Raw genomic sequence first — 20,072 nt, 5'->3', positions numbered from 1 at the left:
CCACTAGTCTCTGGATTCATCTGCTGCTTTGCTATGGAAGGAGGGATTCCTCGCGGGGACGGGTGGGGACGGGTGGGACTTTGGCGGCAACGGGTGGGATTTCTGTCCCCGCGCAACTCTCTAGTCAGCACTCAAGAATAGAGTGACTGGTTGACAGGATAGGGTACTGTCAATCAGGGTAACTGCAGAGCTGAAGAATTGTCCCACCACCCTTATAGTTGCTCTGGGAGCCAAAGCCATAAAGAGGTTAGTGAAATTGACTATCCAGTATTAGTGTCCTTAAGCATTCTAAGTGCAGAGTCTATATTGTGGTAAGTAAACAGGGGTTTGCTCACAACAGGAATGCCTGAATCATCTAATTAAATTCACTTCATACCTGGGAATGTTAAGTTTAATTCAGCTATCAAGGAGAACTACAGTTCCCGTGACTACCCGATACTAGGTCTCTCAAGGCAAAAGAAAGGTGAACATAAGTCAGATGACCTAATTAAAATTAGCCCTCCCAAAACAAACTAGGAGCAAGGAAGGTTTATGAGAGAGAGTGAGAGTGCGAGAGAGAGAGAGAGAGAGAGAGACAGTGTGAGAGAGAGAGAGAGAGACAGAGTGAGAGTGTGAGAGAGAGACAGAGTGAGAGTGTGAGAGAGAAACAGAGTGAGAGTGTGAGAGAGAAACAGAGTGAGAGTGTTAGGGAGAGACAGTGTGAGAGAGAGAGAGTGTGAGAGAGAGACAGAGAGTGTGAGAGAGAGAGTGGTGAGAGAGAGTGTGTGAGAGAGAGTGTATGAGAGAGAGAGAGAGTGAGTGTGAGAGAGACAGAGTGAGAGAGAAAAAGAGAGAGACAGAGTGAGAGAGAAAGAGATTGACAGAGAGTGAGAGTGAGAGTGTAAAAGAGTGAGAGTGAGAGAGAGTGTGTATGTGAGAGAGAGAGAGAGAGAGACCCATCTGTTTGCTGCACCCAGATGGACTACACAGCCATCCAAAACCACCACAATCTGAGGGAAGCATTGGAAGAAATGGTCATGAATTATAAGTTATGTTGTTTTAAACTGAATTAATTCAAATGCTTAAACCTCCACTATCTCTCTTTTCTTTTTGGTATGTGTGCACCATGTCTGTATACTTTTGGCAACAAGTCAGAGTGGAGCCTAACTAGAGATAATGCTTCTAGAGGTTTAAAGAAGGCTACTGCCAGAGAGGCTGCCTACTTGGTACAGCTTGGAGAGCCCTAAAGCTTGATAACCAGTAGAGGGAACTGAGAGAGAGCATCTGAAGGACCAGAGAGAGAGAGAGAGAGAGAGAGAGAGAGAGAGAGAGAGAGAGAGAGAGAGAGAGAGACCCTGCCCTGTATTGCCTACCAGGGAGTGACCAGTGACCAGAGGGTCTGTGGAAAGACCAGTGTAACGAGAAATTCGGGCTGACATGGTGGGTAGAGAGACCAGTGTGAATGAACTGGTGTCAGAGACCGGTGATGACCAGCAGAGGAATTAGAGTGACCGGCTGGAACCAACAGGCCAGAAACCAGAGGGACTGATGGTGCTCAGGACCGGTAGGGACCCAAGAGGCTGGCAACCAGAATGACTGGTGGGGCCCAGACTAAGTGACTGGTGGTGACCAAACGGACTGGCTATCAGAATGTCCGGAGATGACCAGAGTGATCAGTGAGTGACCGGTGCCAACCCGAGGGACCGGAAAAAGCTGGAACAATCTTTGGCAGCCCAAAAGACCAGGAAGTTCATGTGAAAAACAGGAAGAGTTGTAAGAGCAGTGCCTGGAAGACCAGAAGAGTCTGGGAGTGAGGAGGTGAAGGGCAATGACCACTCGGCCTGTTCACAGAGTTATTCAAATTAATCTTGAGTATTAAAGTCCCTGTCTCAGTGAATGATTTATTGCAGAAGTCAGCAAGAAAGATCTCTCTCAGTTCAAGGTAGATGCAAGAATAGCATGTGTGATGCTAAAGCCTTCCAGCAGGAGGTACTCTACCACAATATGAACTCTACAAGAACTTTTTGAAGGTGCCAGGGGTGCAATAAATATGATTTCCTTGCAAATGCATAGTTCAATTGCAAGAAAAAGAATATATTTTCTGGGACTCAATTCAGCTGGAAAGTTTCTTAAATATGAAAGAACATAAGATCTAAATATCTGATTTGTTTTTTGAGGAGAAATAAGGAAACACCTAAATGTTTAGAAGAGTTTTTTTTTTCTCTCCCTTTTTAGATTTATTTTGGGTAATTATAAAGTTTATATTTTTTCTAGGTATGGGAAAATACTGTTCTTGTTTTCCTGTATTAAAAATTTTGTTTTTAAAGTAGTTAGCCCTTCCATAATGTGGGCTAGATGGAAGTAGATGATGTAAAGATGGAAGTTTATGATGTAAAGATTTTTTCGTTATTCACTTTATTGGATTGTAAAATTCCATTCCTAAACTGTTCTGGATGTAGAACTGTTGAAAAAAATTATAAATAAATTAAAAAAAAAAAAGGTGACGGAATTCAAAAAAGCGTGGGACGAACATAGAAAATAAGGCCAGGACTGGGTGTCCCATATAAGGTGATTTGGTTTAGGATGAGCTGGGGAGAGCTTTGATAGAAGCTCTAGTGACAGGATGGCAACTCCGGCAGTGGAAACCTAAAGACAGTACTGGGAGACTTCTATGGTCTATTGCCCAGAAATAATCACTGTGATTGTTGGACAGACTGGATGGACTGTTCAGGTCTTTATCTGCTATTATTTACCGTATTTTTCAGAGCATAAGACACATCCACCTGTAGAGGAGGAAAAACCAAGAAAAAAAAATTTGGTTCAGAATGTTTTTCTTCTTGGTTTTTCCTCTTCTATAAGTAGATGCCTCTGGTGGTCTGGTATATCTGGTGCTGGGAAGCCCAAAGCTGCCCGCAGCCACCAGAAGTCCGAAGCCATCCACAGCCCCCCCGGTACCTTTTTTAGTGGTGGTCCAGCGCGGTCTCTGGGACGGCTGCCTGTGTCTTTAGAAGAGCAACGCAGGAGCGTGACCTTTGCGCTTCCTGCCTGGTCCTGCGCGGCTCCATGATTGGCTGCAGTCAGTAACTGAATGCAGCCAATCACGGAGCGGCACAACCAGGCAGGAAACGCAAAGGTCATGCTCCTGCGTTGTGCTTTGCTCTTCTAAAGACACAGGCACAGGTACGGGGGGGGGGGGGGCATAGTGTATTCAGTCCATAAGGCACACCCCCTTTTTGGGGGTGGAAAATATGTGTCTTATGGTCTGAAAAATACGGTACTATGTTACATAGTGTGTCCCAGGAAGCACCGCACAGGATCAGGTATTGCCATTTTTGAAGGTGGCATCACGGAGACAGGAGTGAGTGGGCATGGATCCTGTCATCGCGTGATCCAGTGACATCATCACCACTGACAGGAAGGGAGACTTCAGCGATGAGCTGCAGATTACTAATGCAGTGTGCACTGCTTTTTTTTTTTTTCTATAACATATACACATCTTTAAATTTGATATAGTTTGCATGCTCATTGGTTACTGCATTGTTGCAATACGTTTTTATAGTACAGTGGTGCCTTACACAACGAACTTAATTCGTTCCAGGAGCAAGTTTGTTATGCGAAAAGTTCGTTATGTGAAATGCGTTTTCCCATAACAATACATGTTAAAAAAAATAATTTGTTCTGCAGCATAAAATATGCTAAGATGACATAAAAAAAGATAAATTTGTCAAAATGGTGAAAATGGTGGTCTTGCTGAGGCCAAACTCTTTGACGAGGTCACACTGTTTTACCCCACATTCACTCCTTCTAATTATTTCCCGTTTCATTTCAACAGAAATCACCTTCCTGCTTTTTTAGAAGCCATGATATATAAAAAATATTGAGTTTATCTTAAAAGGACGACTGTATACAGTGAGAGAGGGCAGTTAAGCGCAGTGACTAACGACTGCCTGCAGTGCCTGCGCGGAAGGATGCAATACATCGGCAGCTCGGGCGACTTCGTTGTGTGAAACGAAGTTCGTTGTGTGAAACGAAGTTCGTTGTGTGAATCAAGACATGAAGTTCGTTGTGTGCAGCGTTCGTTGTGCGAGGCGTTCGTTATGCGAGGCACCACTGTAATTCCATGGTACAAGCAGTGCAGGCAGCCATCGATGCATGGCTCTACCGCATGGCTTTCTGTATCTCCTGCTTTGAGATTTAATTTAATGTAAGATGTACATTCATATCTGCTTTGCCTTTCAGTCCAAGGCAGATTATAGTAATACATACAATAATATCAATCAATCAAAAAAAAAAAAAAAGACAGACAGAAATGGCTTTGAAAATTGCTTGCTAAATACTTTGCAAGCTATGAGGCAACATATCATCCGACTGAGCATTAAGGAAAGAGAAGCATTATACCAGAGACAGGTTAAACACCAGGAAAGCGCAAACTTAGGAAAAAAAATGAAGATTTCTTCTTCTTTCTTAAACACCAGGTCGCTCAAAAGATAAAGCTAGAAATGCATCAGGCTCTGCAGTATTGCATTTCAATAAGAAACCAGGAAGAACAGATGCATCTAGGAGGGGGAGGGGAAGGGAAGGCAGGGAGGGGAGGATTCTTTATCTGCTGCTAGATACAGTGGAGCACCTCTGTGGACCGAGTACGGGCCAGTACCACCACGCTGGAGATATTGTATGGTAGCCAGGGAGGACAAGATGGGAGGAGGTGTAGCACTATATACTAAAGATGACATTAAAGTCACCAGAATTGCAGATGTCAGGTACACAGGGGAATCCCTTTGGGTAAATTTGGCCAGGGGGAAAGACAAATGCCTGTATCTTGGCGTAATATACAGACCCCCGAGACAACAGGAGGACCTGGATATGGAATTGATCGGAGACATAGAGAATATCACCTTGCGAGGGAATACAGTACTGTTAGGTGACTTCAATATGCCTGGTGTGGATTGGAACACACTTTCCTCTGCATCCAGCAGCAGCAGGAGGCTATTGAACTCTATGAAGGGAGCAAGACTGAAACAACTGGTACTGGAGCCAACAAGGGAGCAGGCAATACTGGACCTGTTACTTACCAATGGCGAAAGTGTCACAGAGGTCTCAGTGGGCGAAGCGTTGGCCTCCAGTGACCACAATATGGTATGGTTCAATCTCAAAAAGGGGTTCGCCAAATCTAACACATTGACCAAAGTCCTAAGCTTCAAGGACGCCAACTTCGAGGGCATGGGGGAATTCATCCATCAAGCACTACAAAACCAAGCGGTAACAGATAATGTAGAAGAATGTGGTCAGCTCTGAAAGATACCATACAGGAGGCAACCAACCGATATATAAAATCAGTAAGTAAACGGCGAAGGAACAATAGGCCACAGTGGTTCTCTGCGGAGATCTCGGGCCTCATAAAAGAGAAGAAAAGAGCGTTCATTTCTTACAAACAATCAGGGAATCAGGACTCGAGAGAAGACTACCTGGCCAAGGCAAGAGCCGTCAAAACAGCAGTTAGAGAGGCCAAATTCCGAAACGAGGAGACGCTAGCGAAGAACATCAAGAAGGGCGATAAATCCTTTTTCAGGTATATTAGCGACAGAAACAGAAACACAGGCGGGATAGTACGCCTTAGGAAACCAGACGGGAACTATATAGAAGCGGACTCGGAAAAGGCTAAACTTTTAAACGAATACTTCTGTTCGGTCTTCACCCGCGAGGAGCCAGGATCTGGCCCTCTGCTACAGACAAGGGATAGTTCAGTAGACCCATTTAGTAGCTTCGAGTTTACGCCAGGCAGTGTCTACTGTGAGCTGTCTAAACTCAAGGTTAACAAAGCGATGGGGCCAGACAACCTACACCCTAGGGTGCTCAGGGAGTTAAGTGATGTCTTAGCGGAACCACTATCCGCGCTTTTCAATCTCTCCCTTAGTACGGGTATAGTCCCGTTGGACTGGAAAACGGCTAACGTCATTCCACTCCACAAAAAAGGTTGCAGAATGGAGGCTGCAAACTATAGACCGGTGAGTCTCACATCAATAGTGAGCAAGCTGATGGAAACTCTAATCAAACGTCAATTGGATACGATCCTGAACGAGGAGAATCTACGGGATCCCCGTCAACATGGATTTACTATGGGGAGATCCTGCCAATCCAACCTGATCAGCTTCTTTGACTGGGTGACGAGGAAGCTGGATGTTGGGGAGCCCCTGGACATCGTATACTTAGACTTCAGCAAAGCTTTCGATAGCGTACCACATCGCAGGCTGTTGAGCAAAATGAGTTCTATAGGATTGGGTGACACTTTGACAAAATGGGTTGAGAACTGGCTTGGAGGCAGGCATCAGCAGGTGGTGGTGAACGGCATCCCCTCTGAAATGACGGAGGTGATCAGTGGAGTGCCGCAGGGCTCGGTCTTGGGCCCGATCCTGTTCAAGAGACTTGGCATAAGGGCTTCGAGGTAAAATAACGTTATTCGCAGATGACGCCAAACTATGCAATGTAGTAGAAAGGAGTGCAACGGTCAAAAACTCAATGTCTGACAATATGAAGCACGACCTACTCCTATTGGAGCGCTGGTCTAGGATCTGGCAACTAGGTTTCAATGCCAAAAAATGCAAAGTCATGCACCTTGGCAGCCAAAATCCATGCAAAACTTACACCCTTAATGGCGAGATCCTAGCAAGGACTGTAGCAGAACGGGACTTAGGGGTGATCATCAGTGAAGACATGAAGACTGCCAATCAAGTGGAACAGGCTTCATCTAAGGCTAGACAAATCATAGGGTGTATACGTAGGGGTTTCGTCAATCATAAGCCTGAAGTCATTATGCCATTGTATAGATCCATGGTGAGACCCCATCTGGAATACTGTGTCCAATTCTGGAGGCCTCATTACCGCAAAGATGTGCTGAGACTGGAGTCGGTCCAGCGAATGGCCACCCGGATGGTCTCAGGACTCAAGGACCTCCCGTACGAGGAACGGCTGGATAAGTTGCGGCTATACTCTCTCGAGGAACGCAGAGATAGGGGAGACATGATCGAAACGTTCAAATATCTCACGGGCCGTATCGAGGTGGAAGAAGATATCTTCTTTTTCAAAGGTCCCACGGCTACAAGAGGGCATCCATGGAAACTCAGGGGAGGGAAGCTGCACGGTGACACCAGAAAGTACTTTTTCACCGAGAGAGTGGTGGATCGCTGGAATGGTCTTCCACTTCAGGTGATTGAGGCCAGCAGCGTGCCCGATTTTAAGACAAAATGGGATCGTCATGTGGGTTCTCTTCACAGAGAAAGGTAGGGGAGGGTCATTAAGGTGGGCAGACTAGATGGGCCGTGGCCCTTATCTGCCGTCTATTTCTATGTTTCTATGTTTCTATTCAGAGAGGACCTGTACTGCAAAACAATCTTTACATGACACCAGCCTACACTGGAGGCTTGTGTGCTGTGCTGTTTGCTACTTGGATTTTTTGTGACTTTTGTGTTTTTATATTTAAGAAAGCCAAAGACTCAGAGGCTGTTATAGGGGAAAACACCCTGCAGGGATTCAAGACAAAGTTAGACAAGTTCCTTTGACCTAAGGGCCGCCGCATGAGCAGACTGCTGGGCACAATGGACCACTGGTCTGACCCAGAAGCGGCAATTCTTATGTTCTTCTGACCGTATAAGACTCCTGATGAAGGCATTTTTATTTTACCAAAACACAGCCCATGTTGGGTCCTTTGTATTTTATACATTACAGTGGAACCTTGGTTTACGAGCATAATTCGTTCCAGAAGCATGCTCGTAAACCAAAATACTCGTATATCAAAGCAAGTTTCCCCATAGGAAATAATGGAAACTCGCTTGATACGTTCCCCCCCACACCAAGGCCAGCGGCGCTACTTCCCCCCCCAAACAACTTGAAACTTACCTCCCATCTGGCAGCCCACAGGATGTGCCGGTGCCGCTTGAAGAACTTCCTCCTTCTGCTGGGCCTTGAGCATGCATCTGCGCATGCTCAAGGCCTTCTAATTCTCCCTCTTGCCGAGATTTTCGGAAGTGCGGTGGCAGCGGGTGGGTTTTACCATAGTACGGGGGGAGGGTAACAAAATTGGTACCTTCGCTTCATAAGATGTACCGAGATTTCCACCCACTTTTGGGTGGGAAAAAGTGCGTCTTATGGAGCAAAAAATACGGTACAAAATATAGAAAAGAACTCCATTTAAAACAGGACAGACCTACATGGCTCTAAAACATTCATACAATTACATTCGTTACATTATATCTTTTGTACTAATGTTAAATTACAGGAAATCTGTTAACCAGGACCCTCAAGCAACCAGAAAAAAATCTTAAGAAATACTAATACTTTAAATAAAAATGAAAATAAAATCAATTTCTGGCAAAATTTAAGTGTAAACTTGGCACGCCATACCAGAGTACACCCACGTTTTGCCTACTATGAGTCCCGCGAGAACTGGCGGCAGCAATTCAGGGAGTGGCTCAGGGCCAGGCAGGAGTGCAAAAAGCTCGCTCTTGGCTGGTACACCGCTGGGCCACGAGAACTTGAGGCAGCCATTCGTGGAGGGGCTCAGCACGGGACAGGAGCACAGAAAGCTCGTTCCTGACTGGTACACTGTTGGAGCACCAGGGATTCAAAAAGGTACGCGGGGGGATGTGAAAGGGAGGTAAAAAAAAAAAAAAATTGTCGGAGTCGGCCAGGACAGAACACGGGATGGGTCTCTCCTGTCCCAGCCCACTAGGTCATATGATAGGCCAGCGGAGGCCTGCAACAAGTCTGGGAGGGTGGGTACTGACCTTGAATATAAGATGAAACTCCCATTTTGGGGCCCCAAAATCTCATTTTATATTCACGTATATACAGTAACTCTGGGTATACTCTGGGTAAACTCATTGGCTCTTTTCTAGCTTAAGCTGTGCAATATAATTTCTTACCTGTAGCCTTTCTGTGTGATCTTCAAAGAGAATGGACATATATTTGTAGTCTGCATAAGCCCAATATTCAGAAGAATCATAAGAACCGAATGGTCCAGAAGAGCTAGAGGACTGTGCACAACTCCAAGCCATGAACTCTTCCAGTGTTGCTTGCACATAACTGCACTGCGTTTCAAACAGAGGGGCTGCAAATAAAGTCAACATTATTTGCATATTACATGGATAGTAAAATCAATCAAACAAGCTGGTGACTCTGCCATGTGCACAGAGTTACTTGGGGGAGGGGGGGAGTTGTAAAGATGTGTTAGGGCACTAGCCTAAACTAAACTAAACCTTAAGTTTGTATACCGCATCATCTCCACAGAAGTAGAGCTCGACACGGTTTACAGGAGTTGGTATAGAAAGGAACTACAATGAAAAGTAGAAGGACTTAGAGAGAGAAGTTTAGAGGGACTTTGTATATCGATGAGGGAGGGGTCATTGCATTTTAGAGAAAAGCCAAGTTTTCAAATGTTTTCGGAAGAGTTGGAGGGAGGTCAGGCTTCGAAGCGGGGTAGTAAAGCTGTTCCAGAGTTCGGTGATCCTGAAGAAGAGGGAAGTCCCTAATTTTCCTGCATGGGATATGCCTTTTAAAGAGGGGAAGGATAGTTTGAATTTTTGAGTGGATCTGGTGGTGTTGGGATTAGAGGAGTTCCAGGATAGTGGAAAAAGCCTGAATTATTTGTGCATCGTTTCGTATCTAGTGGTTCAATTTTGAAACATATGAATTATTTGTGCATCGTTTCGTATCTAGTGGTTCAATTTTGAAACATGTCCCCAGTCAATCAACTCAGAATTCCATGAAATATTATGTATGCGTTGGCCTAAGGTCTTAAACTAAGGGCTCCTTTTACAAAGCCGCGCTAGTACCTTAACACACGGAATAGATTGCCACACGCGCTAGCCTCTACCGCCTCCTTTTCAGCAGGCGGTAGATTTCCGGTTAGCACGCGCTAATCTGGTGCGTGCGATAAAACCGCTAGCGCGGCTTTGTAAAAGGACCCCTAAGCTGTGCAAAATATTAGACTTGGATATGTACTTTTTCCGGAACTGGAGAATCCGATGCGAGGGGTACATGCAGACTGACAAAAGTGGCTACTTTCAGTATCTACAGCTCATAAACCAAAACTGGAAGCTCAAATTTGGCTTACCTGCACAGACAAAGACTGTGTTTGAATTCAAGAAAGCATGGGACAGGCATGTGGGATCTCTTAGGGAGAATAGACGATATTGGATGCTGTGGCTGGGCAGACTAGATGGACCATTTGGCTTTTATCTGCCGTCGTATTTCTATACTTCCCCTACCAGTTAAAAGCGCAAAAAAGCGCACCTCTTTGGGATTGCTTTCGACTCCTAACTCCTCTCACCTTGGGTTCTGATCCCAATCCTCTATGTCATGTCTGTCTGGCCAAGTTAGATTGTAAGCTCTTCCGAGCAGGGACCCTCTACAAATGTCAAAATGTACAGTGCTGCGTATGCCTTTCAGCACTATATAAGTGATAAGTAGCAGTACTGAGCCAGCATCTCAGAGTTTCTCTCTGTCTCATACATGCAATATTTTAAATCTTCCCCTCCACCCCTGCATCCATCACTTCCTCTCTTTTTCCTTCCCTTGTGTGTGGCTCCTGGGCTCTAGACTCTGCCTTTCACCCAGCTGGCTTCTGTCTTACTGCCCACGCTTTCTCTTCCTTCTGTATCCAGGTAAATTGCAGCCACTCTGGATACTCCCCTGGGAGATCTTGCTCCCTTCTAGCAGCTTTCTCTCTTTGAGGCCTGTTCTGTTCTCGCCCTCTGCCAATCCAGCTACAGGTCTGTCATAGGGGAAAACACCCTCCAGGGATTCAAGACAAAGTTAGACAAGTTCGTGCTGAACCAGAACGTACGCAGGTAGGGCTAGTCTCAGGGCACTGGTCTTTGACCAGAGGGCCACCGCGTGAGCGGACGGCTGGGCACGATGGATCACTGGTCTGACCCAGCAGCAGCAATTCTTATGTTCTTATGCTCCCTAGTGTCTCTAGCATTATCATGATAAGCCCTTCTCCTCTTTAAGCTGATGATCTCAGTGCCTGGGACCTGGGAACCTCCAACTGTGGCAAGGAGGCAAAGTTCCTGGAAGTGCTAGGGGACTGCTTCCTGGAACAGATGGTAGTAGAGCCGACGAGAGGAATCGTCACCTTGGACTTGGTCTTAAATGGCATTACGGGTACGGCAAAGGAAGTAGAAGTCACGGTCCCGCTGGGGACGAGCAATCACAACATGATCAACTTCAAACTTGATGTTGGGAAAGGGAAAGATATGACAGCATGAGAGCCATGGTGAAAAAACGGATCAAGAAAAAGATGAGCAAAGTCATAACAATGGAATAGGCATGGTTCCTACTGAAAAATACTATCACGGAAGCACAAAGCCTCTACATTCCGCAGATGTCCAAAGTAAAGAAAACCAAAGGCAAAAGAGAGCCGGCGTGGCTTACCAAAGAGGTGAAGGAAGCCATAAATGAAAAGAAGGACTCCTTTAAGATGTGGAAACGCACAAAAATATCCGAAGCTTGGAACAAACATAGAGATGATCAGAAAAAATGTCACAAGGCGGTGAGGGTTGCCAAAAAGGTCTACGAGGAGAAAATAGCGCGAGAGGCCAAAAATTTCAAGCCCTTTTTTAGATACGTAAAAGGGAAAAAACCCGCACGGGAGGCGGTGGGACCGCTGGACGATCTGGGAGGAAAAGGGTACGTTAAGGATGACAAACAAATTGCAGACAGACTGAATTCCTTCTTTGCGTCTGTCTTTAGAAAGGAAGACACCGCAACAATACCTGACACAGTGAAAGTGTTCAAGAGAGTCGTACAGGACAGCCTCACCACAGTAGAAGTGGACTTGGACCACATTTACCACCAGATCGACAAACTTAAAAGTGATAAATCTCCTGGACCGGATGGAATTCATCCGAGAGTCCTAAAAGAACTGAAATTTGAAATCGGAGAACTATTGCAAAAACTTGCCAATCTGACAATCAAAACAGGACAGATACCAGATGACTGGAAGATAGCGAACGTCACGCCGATATTTAAAAAAGGATCGAGAGGAGTGCCAGGCAACTACAGACCTGTAAGTCTCACGTCTGTCCCTGGAAAGATGGTTGAGGCGCTGATCAAAGATAGCATAGTCCGGCACCTAGACACACACAGCCTGATGAGAGCCAGTCAACATGGCTTCAGGAAAGGGAAATCATGTTTGACGAACCTACTTCAATTTTTTGAGACAGTGAACAGACAAATTGATAGTGGAGAACCGGTGGATATTGTATACTTGGACTTTCAGAAAGCGTTCGACAAGGTTCCACATGTAAGACTTCTCAGGAAATTACAAGGCCATGGAATAGAGGGAGATATACTAAGATGGATAGGCAAATGGCTAGAGAACAGAGAGTGGGCATAAATGGGAAGTTCTCAGAATGGGAAAAAGTGACTAGCGGTGTACCCCAGGGCTCAGTACTTGGACCCATCTTATTTAATATTTTCATAAATGACCTGGAAGAAGGAACATCCAGTGAAATCATCAAGTTTGCAGACGACACAAAGCTATGCCGGGCAATCAGATCGCAGAAGGACAGCGAGGAACTCCAGAGCGACTTGAATCAATTGGAGAAGTGGGCAGATAAATGGCAGATGAATTTTAATGTGGAAAAATGCAAAGTGATGCATTTAGGCAGAAAAAAATAAAGATCACAAGTATAGTATGTCAGGTGTAACTCTGGGAAAGACCGAACAGGAAAAGGACCTGGGTGTACTGATAGATAGGACCCTGAAACCGTCAGCGCAATGTGTGGCGGCAGCGAAGAAAGCAAATAGAATGCTAGGCATGATAAAGAAGGGAATTACGAGTAGATCAGAGAAAGTTATAATACCGCTCTACAGAGCCATGGTCAGACTGCACCTGGAATACTGCGACCAGCATTGGTCTCCATACTTAAAGAAGGATATAAAACTGCTAGAGAGGGTGCAGAGACGAGCAACAAAGCTAATGAAAGGTATGGAGAACCTGGACTACGAGGAATGACTTAGGAGACTGGGGTTGTTCTCCCTTGAGAAGAGGAGACTGCGAGGGGATCTGATCGAGACTTTCAAAATACTGAAAGGATTCGACAAAATGAAGCAGGGAAAGCAGTTATTTACAATGTCCAGTGTGACACGGACAAGAGGACATAGACTGAAGCTGAGGGGGGACAGGTCCAGGACGAATATCAGGAAGTTCTGTTTCATGCAGCGAGTGGTGGACACCTGGAATGCTCTCCCAGAGGAAGTAATTGCAGAATCCACCGTTCTAGGATTTAAGGGTAAATTAGATGCACATCTCCCTTGAGAAGCATACAGTGATATGGGGACTAAAACTATGCCAGGGTACACCTGGCGGGGCCTCCGTGTGTGCGGATCACTGGACTTGATGGACCCAGGGTCTGATCCGGAGATGGCAATTCTTATGTTTCCTTTCTATGCTGACAAATGACTTGCTTGTCATATAGTACAATATTTCAGTCTATGCTGTAGAGCAGGGATCTCAAAGTCCCTCCTTGAGGGCCGCAATCCAGTCGGGTTTTCAGGATTTCCCCAATGAATATGCATTGAAAGCAGTGCATGCACCAAGATCTCTTGCATATTCATTGGGGAAATCCTGAAAACCCAACTGGATTGCGGCCCTCAAGGAGGGACTTTGAGACCCCTGCTGTAGAGGTATATTTGTTGATGCGATTAGTGCTTATTTCAGTTGCACTATTTTTCAATATATATCTTTACAAATTAAAAGAAACATCTGTATTAATGAGCTTTTACTTAGTAGGTGGTGAAGTGGGTTGGGGAATGGGTTGAGTGAGTACTCTTGTTTTCATTGTCTAGCATTCTTTGTGCATTGTCTGTTTTGTTAAACCATAGGGACTGGCTCATGGAACCACAGTACATAAGTGCAAAGAAATAAATAGGCACGCACTCTCACATACATTTTTCCCCTATTACTGGGAAAAGCAGAGTAAAACATTACAAATGAAAAACTCAAATCAAGCCAAACCTGTCCCAGGAAGAGGGAGTGGCCTAGTTGTTACTGCAATGTGCTGAGAATCTGAGAAGGACCTCAAATAGGTGATCATCTACACTTCACAATTCTGACCATCAAAATCGTGACACCCTAAATCAGGGCTGCCCAAGTCCAGTCCTCGAGATCTACTGGTAGACCAGGTTTTCAGGATATCCACAATGAATATGTATGAGAGATTTGCCTGCACTGCCTTCTTGGTATGCAAATCTCTCTCATGTATGTTCATCGTGGATATTCTGAAAACCTGGCCTGCCAGTAGATCTCGAGGACTGGACTTGAGCAACCCTGCCCTAAATGAACGGTACAGAGAATATTTTATAGTAACATAGTAAATGACAGCAGATAAAGACCTGAACGGTCCATCCAGTCTGCCCATAAGTTATACTCATTAAAATATACATGATTACATTAACTTGTCTCTTCTTTGATATTTCTGGGCCATAGGCTGTAAAGACTGGTATTGTCCTAGGTTCCAAATGCTGATGTTGCCCTTCAAGCTCACTCCAGCCTATCTAACCATCCCGTTGTTTGCAGGACATCTACCGTAAAGTCAGGCCAGTAACATCCTCCTGTTCCATACTAGTGGAGTTCCCATTGATGCCCACCCCAGCCCATTCTACACCGAATCACCATATATGGAACACAGACCATGCAAGTCTGTCCAATACCGGCCTTAGTTTTTTAATTTACATCCTTCATTTTCTAATTAGAGATCCTCTATTTTTATCCCATGCTTTTTTGAATTCCATCACCACTTCCCTCAGGAGGGTCATTCCAGGCGTCTACCACCCTCTCCGTGAAGAAGAATTTCCTAACACTGCTCCTAAGTCTTCCTCCCTGTGAACTCAATTATGCCCTCCAGTTTTACCATTTTTTCTTCTCTGGAAAAGATTTGGCTCTATATTAATGCCTTTCATGTATTTAAATGTCTGTATCATATCTCCTCTGTCCCTCCTCTCCTTCAGAGTATACATATTTAGGTCTTCCAGTCTCTTCTCATACTTCTTTTGGTTCTTTTCTGGACCTTCAGATGGCAGTTGCAAGACCAGATCCAATCACCTTCAAGTTGAATCTGAGTCACATTGTCACTGGGCTGCGAATGAGTAGGAATATCTGTGTTTAAATGCAGAATAAGGTGCTTCCCTGATGCAGCCCCCCCCCCCACACACACACACATACACATAGACAAAACATAACGTTATGTCGGAAGTAATGGAAGTGATCTAAACCAGTGTTCTTCAACCGCCGGTCTGCAGACCGGTGCCGGTCCGCAGAAAATTCCTGCTGGTCTGCACTGGGCCGGCAAGATTGACGTACTGAAATTTCCTGCCAGTCCGTGCAGGGCCAGCGAGATTAGGGGGCCCGATTCAGTACTTGCCTGCAGCAGCACAGTGATTCACTTCAGAAGCCTTGGGGCTTTTGCTGAGTTGCGGCTCGCCTCTGATGATGCAACTTCTTCTTTCCTCAGAGGCGGCGTGACCCATCAAAGGACCCAAGGCTGCCTAAGTGAATCGCTGCGCTGCTGCAGGCAAGTACTGAGAGCTGCCGGGAGGGGAGCAGAGGAAAGGGGAGGAAACCACTGTTGGAGGCTGGGAAGCTGCTGGGCAAGGGAAAATAAAGGGAGAGCTGCTACTTAACCTGGAGGGAGAGAGGGAGAAGGAGAGATGCTGCTGGGAAGGAAGAAGGGAAGGGAAGAGAGTTACTACTGGACAAAGGAAACAGCTGGCAAGGAGATTAGAGGAGAAGGGGTCAGGGTGGAATGGAGAGATCAGATGAGGGAAAGGGGAGAGACGGAGGAGTGAGAAAGTAGAGAGATTGATGCTGGGAAGGGGGTCAGCAGAGACATAAGGAGAGGGGGACAAAGATGCTAGATCTGGTGTAGGAGTGATAAAAATGAAGAGAGCAGAATGAATCATGTAAAAAGGAGAGAGGGGCGTAGGCTGAATGTAAAGGGGAGAGGGGCATAGAAAGAAGGCAGATACCATATGGAAGGGGGAGAGGGCAGACAGTGGATGGAAGGGGCAGATGCTGGATTGAAGAAACAGAGAGGGCAGACACTGGAAGGGAGTGAAAAGAAGATAAAAGCAGAAACCAGAGACAACAAAAGGTAGAAAAAAATAATTTTATTTCTATTTTGCTAGAGCTGGTGTTAGACGTAACTGGGTACTGCAAAGCCCAGGCAGTGCTTCTTTAGCTTCCATCTGGCTTAGGGCTCTCACTGACCAGGGGGCAGTTGCCCTAGTTGCACTCCCCTAACACTATTCCTGTCATGGTGACTGCGGTATTCTGTTAGCATGATATTTCTGTGTAGCATTCTGTAATAATTTGGCTTATTCAGTTTTCTTGATAGTAGAGGGGATATATGTGAAGGGGAGGGGAGACAGGGATTTTGTTGATCCTTGCTCTGTATTATTTGTATTTATAAAATGACAATTGTACAGAATACTGTTTCTTTTTATACTTTAATAAAATACGTTCAATATAAAATCATAACTGAGGCTTGCGCGGATGGGATCAGATAGTTTGCGGAGACAGGGTGGAAATGGTTTTTTTTAATTTCAGTCTTAGTAGTTTGCCGGTCCACAAAATAATTCTTTTATTTCCACCATTCCATAGGTGTAAAAAGGTTGAAGAACACCGATCTAAACAATTGGAGCTCTCTGAAGCATTATGTGCAGCAATCACTGAAATGGCTGAATATTAACATATCTCAGATAAGTAATGGTTATTGTACCTTTTCGATTCAACATCAATGAACTGTTAGATGAAACATTTGGTGCAAATAGTTATTTAATATAAAATTTTCAATGGGTCATTGATGATGTGACTCGGATCCAACTTGAAGGCGATTGGATCTGGTCTGGCAACTACCATCTGAAGGTCTAGAAAAGAGACAAATTATTCTCTGTACCATTCATTTAGAGCAGTGGTTCTTAACCTGGGTTCGACCGAACCCCAGGGGTTCGGTGAGTCAGTCTCGCGGGTTCGGCGGAGGTCAAAACACACCTCCGACTCATATAGCGCTTCAGTCACGTTCAATCATCTATCAGTTATTCAGTGATTTTGATCAAGACTGATCGTGGACTCGGTTTCTTGATCTATCAATCAACAGCAGAAGTCACACCGATTTGCAGTAAATTTCATTATTATGTTATTATTATTCAAAATATAGGAGAACTTTTTTGTTTTCAAAATTGATATTATTTTTTCCCTCACTGTATACCTATGTTTTGAATTTGTAAAAATCATATTTTATTTTTCCAATAAAGGGTTCGGTGAACACGCATATGAAACTGGTGGGGTTCAGTACCTCCAACAAGGTTAAGAACCACTGATTTAGAGAATCTGCGAAGCCAGAGTTCAAATCCCGCTTCTGCTACTGACACTCGTTGAGACTACTCACTATCTCCTATTTCCTCAGGAACCCACTTACTGTAAGCTCTCTGGTACAAAGACATATTCAGCAGTGCTTCATAAATAGTAAGTATTATTATTAGAAATATTCTTTTTTATTTCTTTCAGCGGTTGTTAGTGATATAATCTGCTGCCCTAGAACAGGTTGTGATGTCACATGCAGAAGATATCGACTCAGGGCAGAAAGGATGAAACAGGGAACTATTTCTAAAGAATGTCATTACTCTCTATGTAGCTGCCTATTAATCATGTACTTCTTTCACAAACAATTACTGTTATTCGTGCAAAAACTGACAACCAGAGTCCCTGGCTGGGTGTCTAAACATAACTGGTATTTTATCATAAAATAATTGTAGCACAAGGCTTTGCTTAGCAAATGAGGGCCACAACAGAATACAGTACCTTTATAATTTCTATGTTTTCATACCCTTGTAAATTTTGAATTACAATAAGAGTATGTTTCACTGATCTACACAACTTACACTTCATGTTCTAATGTGAAAGAACAATTACAGAAATATTCACAAAAGTAGTTAAAAATAAGAAACCATAATGTCATGACAAGCCTCCACACTCTTTGTCATAAGAAACCCAAATGAGCTCTGTTTCTAAAAATTGCATTACCAGGGCCCATAATATGTTTGTTTAAATCTTTTTTTCTAATTATGCTCCAAAATAAAATGTACAGTCAAACATTGATTTGTGAGCATAATTCGTTCCGGAAGCATGCTTGTAATCCAAAGAAATAATGGAAACTCAGACAATTCGTTCCACAACCCAAAAACTTTAATTCAAAATACTATACGTTTTGTATTGCAAGACCTCACTCATTTAGAACAGTCCCTAAACTCCTGCAGCGTCAGAGAGAGAAGAACCATCGGCTCAGTTGTGATGATGTTGACGCGTGTATACTGTATGTACTCGTATTGCAAGACTTCGCTCATTTAGAACAGTCACTACACTCCCGCAGCGTCAGAGAGAGAAGAACCATCAGCTCAGTTGTGATGATGTGACGCGTGTATACTGTATGTACTCATATTGCAAGACCTCACCCGTTTAGAACAGTCACTACACTCCCGCAGCGTCAGAGAGAGAAGAACCATCAGCTCAGTTGTGATGATGTGACGCGTGTATACTGTATGTACTCGTATTGCAAGACATTGCTTGTATATCAAGTTAAAATTTAATGAGATGTTTTGTTGTCTTGCAAAACACTTGCAAACCAAGTTACTTGCAATCCAAGGTTTTACTGTATATGTATTGAAGAAACAATATTTTCATCTCCACCCTGTTTTCCTAACAAATAATCATCCCTTACCCACCCTCCCTCTTTTTTTTTAATTAGACAACAGCTCAACTCCATTCCCCCGTCAGTTTAACAAAACACCAGATCTTACCTCTTGTGACCTGATTTCTTATGGCCACTTGGAGATCACTGCTAACAAGTGCGCTTCATTTCCCCTAAAGCTCCCCCATACCTAGAGTTACCAGATTTTCCTGAAGGAAAATCCAGACCCATGGCCACGCCCCAGGCCCGCCCCGTTCTGCCTGCATCATGCTCCGTTCTGCCCCGCCCCCAGACGGCATCCGCGCATGCCCCTTCCCGACGCAATTTTGACGAGAAACGTTTTAAAACCCAAAGTGCCGAAAAGGAGGACATTCCTGGGTTGTGCAGGTTGCTCAACTTCTCTAAGATCATTCAAAATAAAGCTGCAAGCTCTCATAGAAATTACCCCATATTTGCAGGAAAGTCTTGGATCTCTTAAATGTTAAATTAGCATGCTGCGATTCCACCCTAAGCAATTCTTCCGATACTAGATCAATGGTGAGGACTCCTCAAGGATGCACTTCTTTTCAACTATAGCAGCCTTTGCTATCGAACATTAAAAGCCCCGTTTCTGAACCCCTTTTCCCCAAAAGAACCCCCAATTGGAATCATTGCTAAAGAGCTCCACCTTATTCTGTGTTGAAACCTGGTGCTCAGCTGGTCTGTTACTCTGCCTGGCCTGACCTCTCCTTATTCTTTGACTTAGGGCTCCTTTTATCAAGGTGTGCTAGCGGGGTTAGCGCGTTGGCCATTTCATCACACGCTAACCCCCGCGGCAAGCCAAAAAACTAACACCTCGTCAATGGAGGCATTAGCGACTAGCGCGGCAGGTATTCTGCGCGTTAAACCCCTACCACAGCTTGATAAAAGGAGCCCTTAGTCTCTTTCATCTTCAGTTACTTCTAGTGGTGCCTATGCTGCTACCAATCCGTCCCTTTGGGGACCCTCATGCTCTTCTAAAGTCCTGGCGGCTTCTCCCTCCAAGTCCATTATTTTCCCCTCTATTTCTGATACCTCCCTGTGTCTCTCCCTCTCTCTACTGTGTGTTCATCAGTATTTCATTCCCTCTTCCTTCATCCGCTTAGTATGGCATCTCTTTTTCCTTTCTCTTCCCTTCAGCCTCTCCCCCCCAGCACCTCTCTACCTTCCTTCCAGAAGCCCCCCTTCTACAGGTGCAGCACCTCTTCCCATTCCCTCCAGCTTCCCCTCCTGCAGCTCTCTCCCATCTCTTCAGTTCCAGCCCTACCCTCCATAGGTCAAACACCTCTCTCTCCCTTCCCTCCAGCCCCCCTTCTGTGCCCTTCCCTC

General features: G+C 44.8%; 1 protein-coding gene across 4 annotated transcripts in view; it reads right to left on the bottom strand.

The window, feature by feature from the left end:
* HSPBAP1 (HSPB1 associated protein 1) overlaps positions 1-20,072 on the bottom strand; it is a 116,417-nt gene that overhangs the window by 48,045 nt on the left and 48,300 nt on the right. For all 4 annotated transcript variants that reach the window (XM_033944634.1, XM_033944635.1, XM_033944633.1 and 1 more), the window contains exon 3: positions 8,898-9,082. In XM_033944634.1, coding sequence (XP_033800525.1) covers positions 8,898-9,082 — 185 coding nt within the window. The remainder of the gene's footprint in view (positions 1-8,897; positions 9,083-20,072) is intronic.

Source organism: Geotrypetes seraphini, chromosome 5, assembly GCF_902459505.1.
Source record: "Geotrypetes seraphini chromosome 5, aGeoSer1.1, whole genome shotgun sequence".
Classification (NCBI taxonomy): Eukaryota; Metazoa; Chordata; class Amphibia; order Gymnophiona; family Dermophiidae; genus Geotrypetes; species Geotrypetes seraphini.
This window is presented reverse-complemented; position numbering and strand designations above follow the sequence as displayed.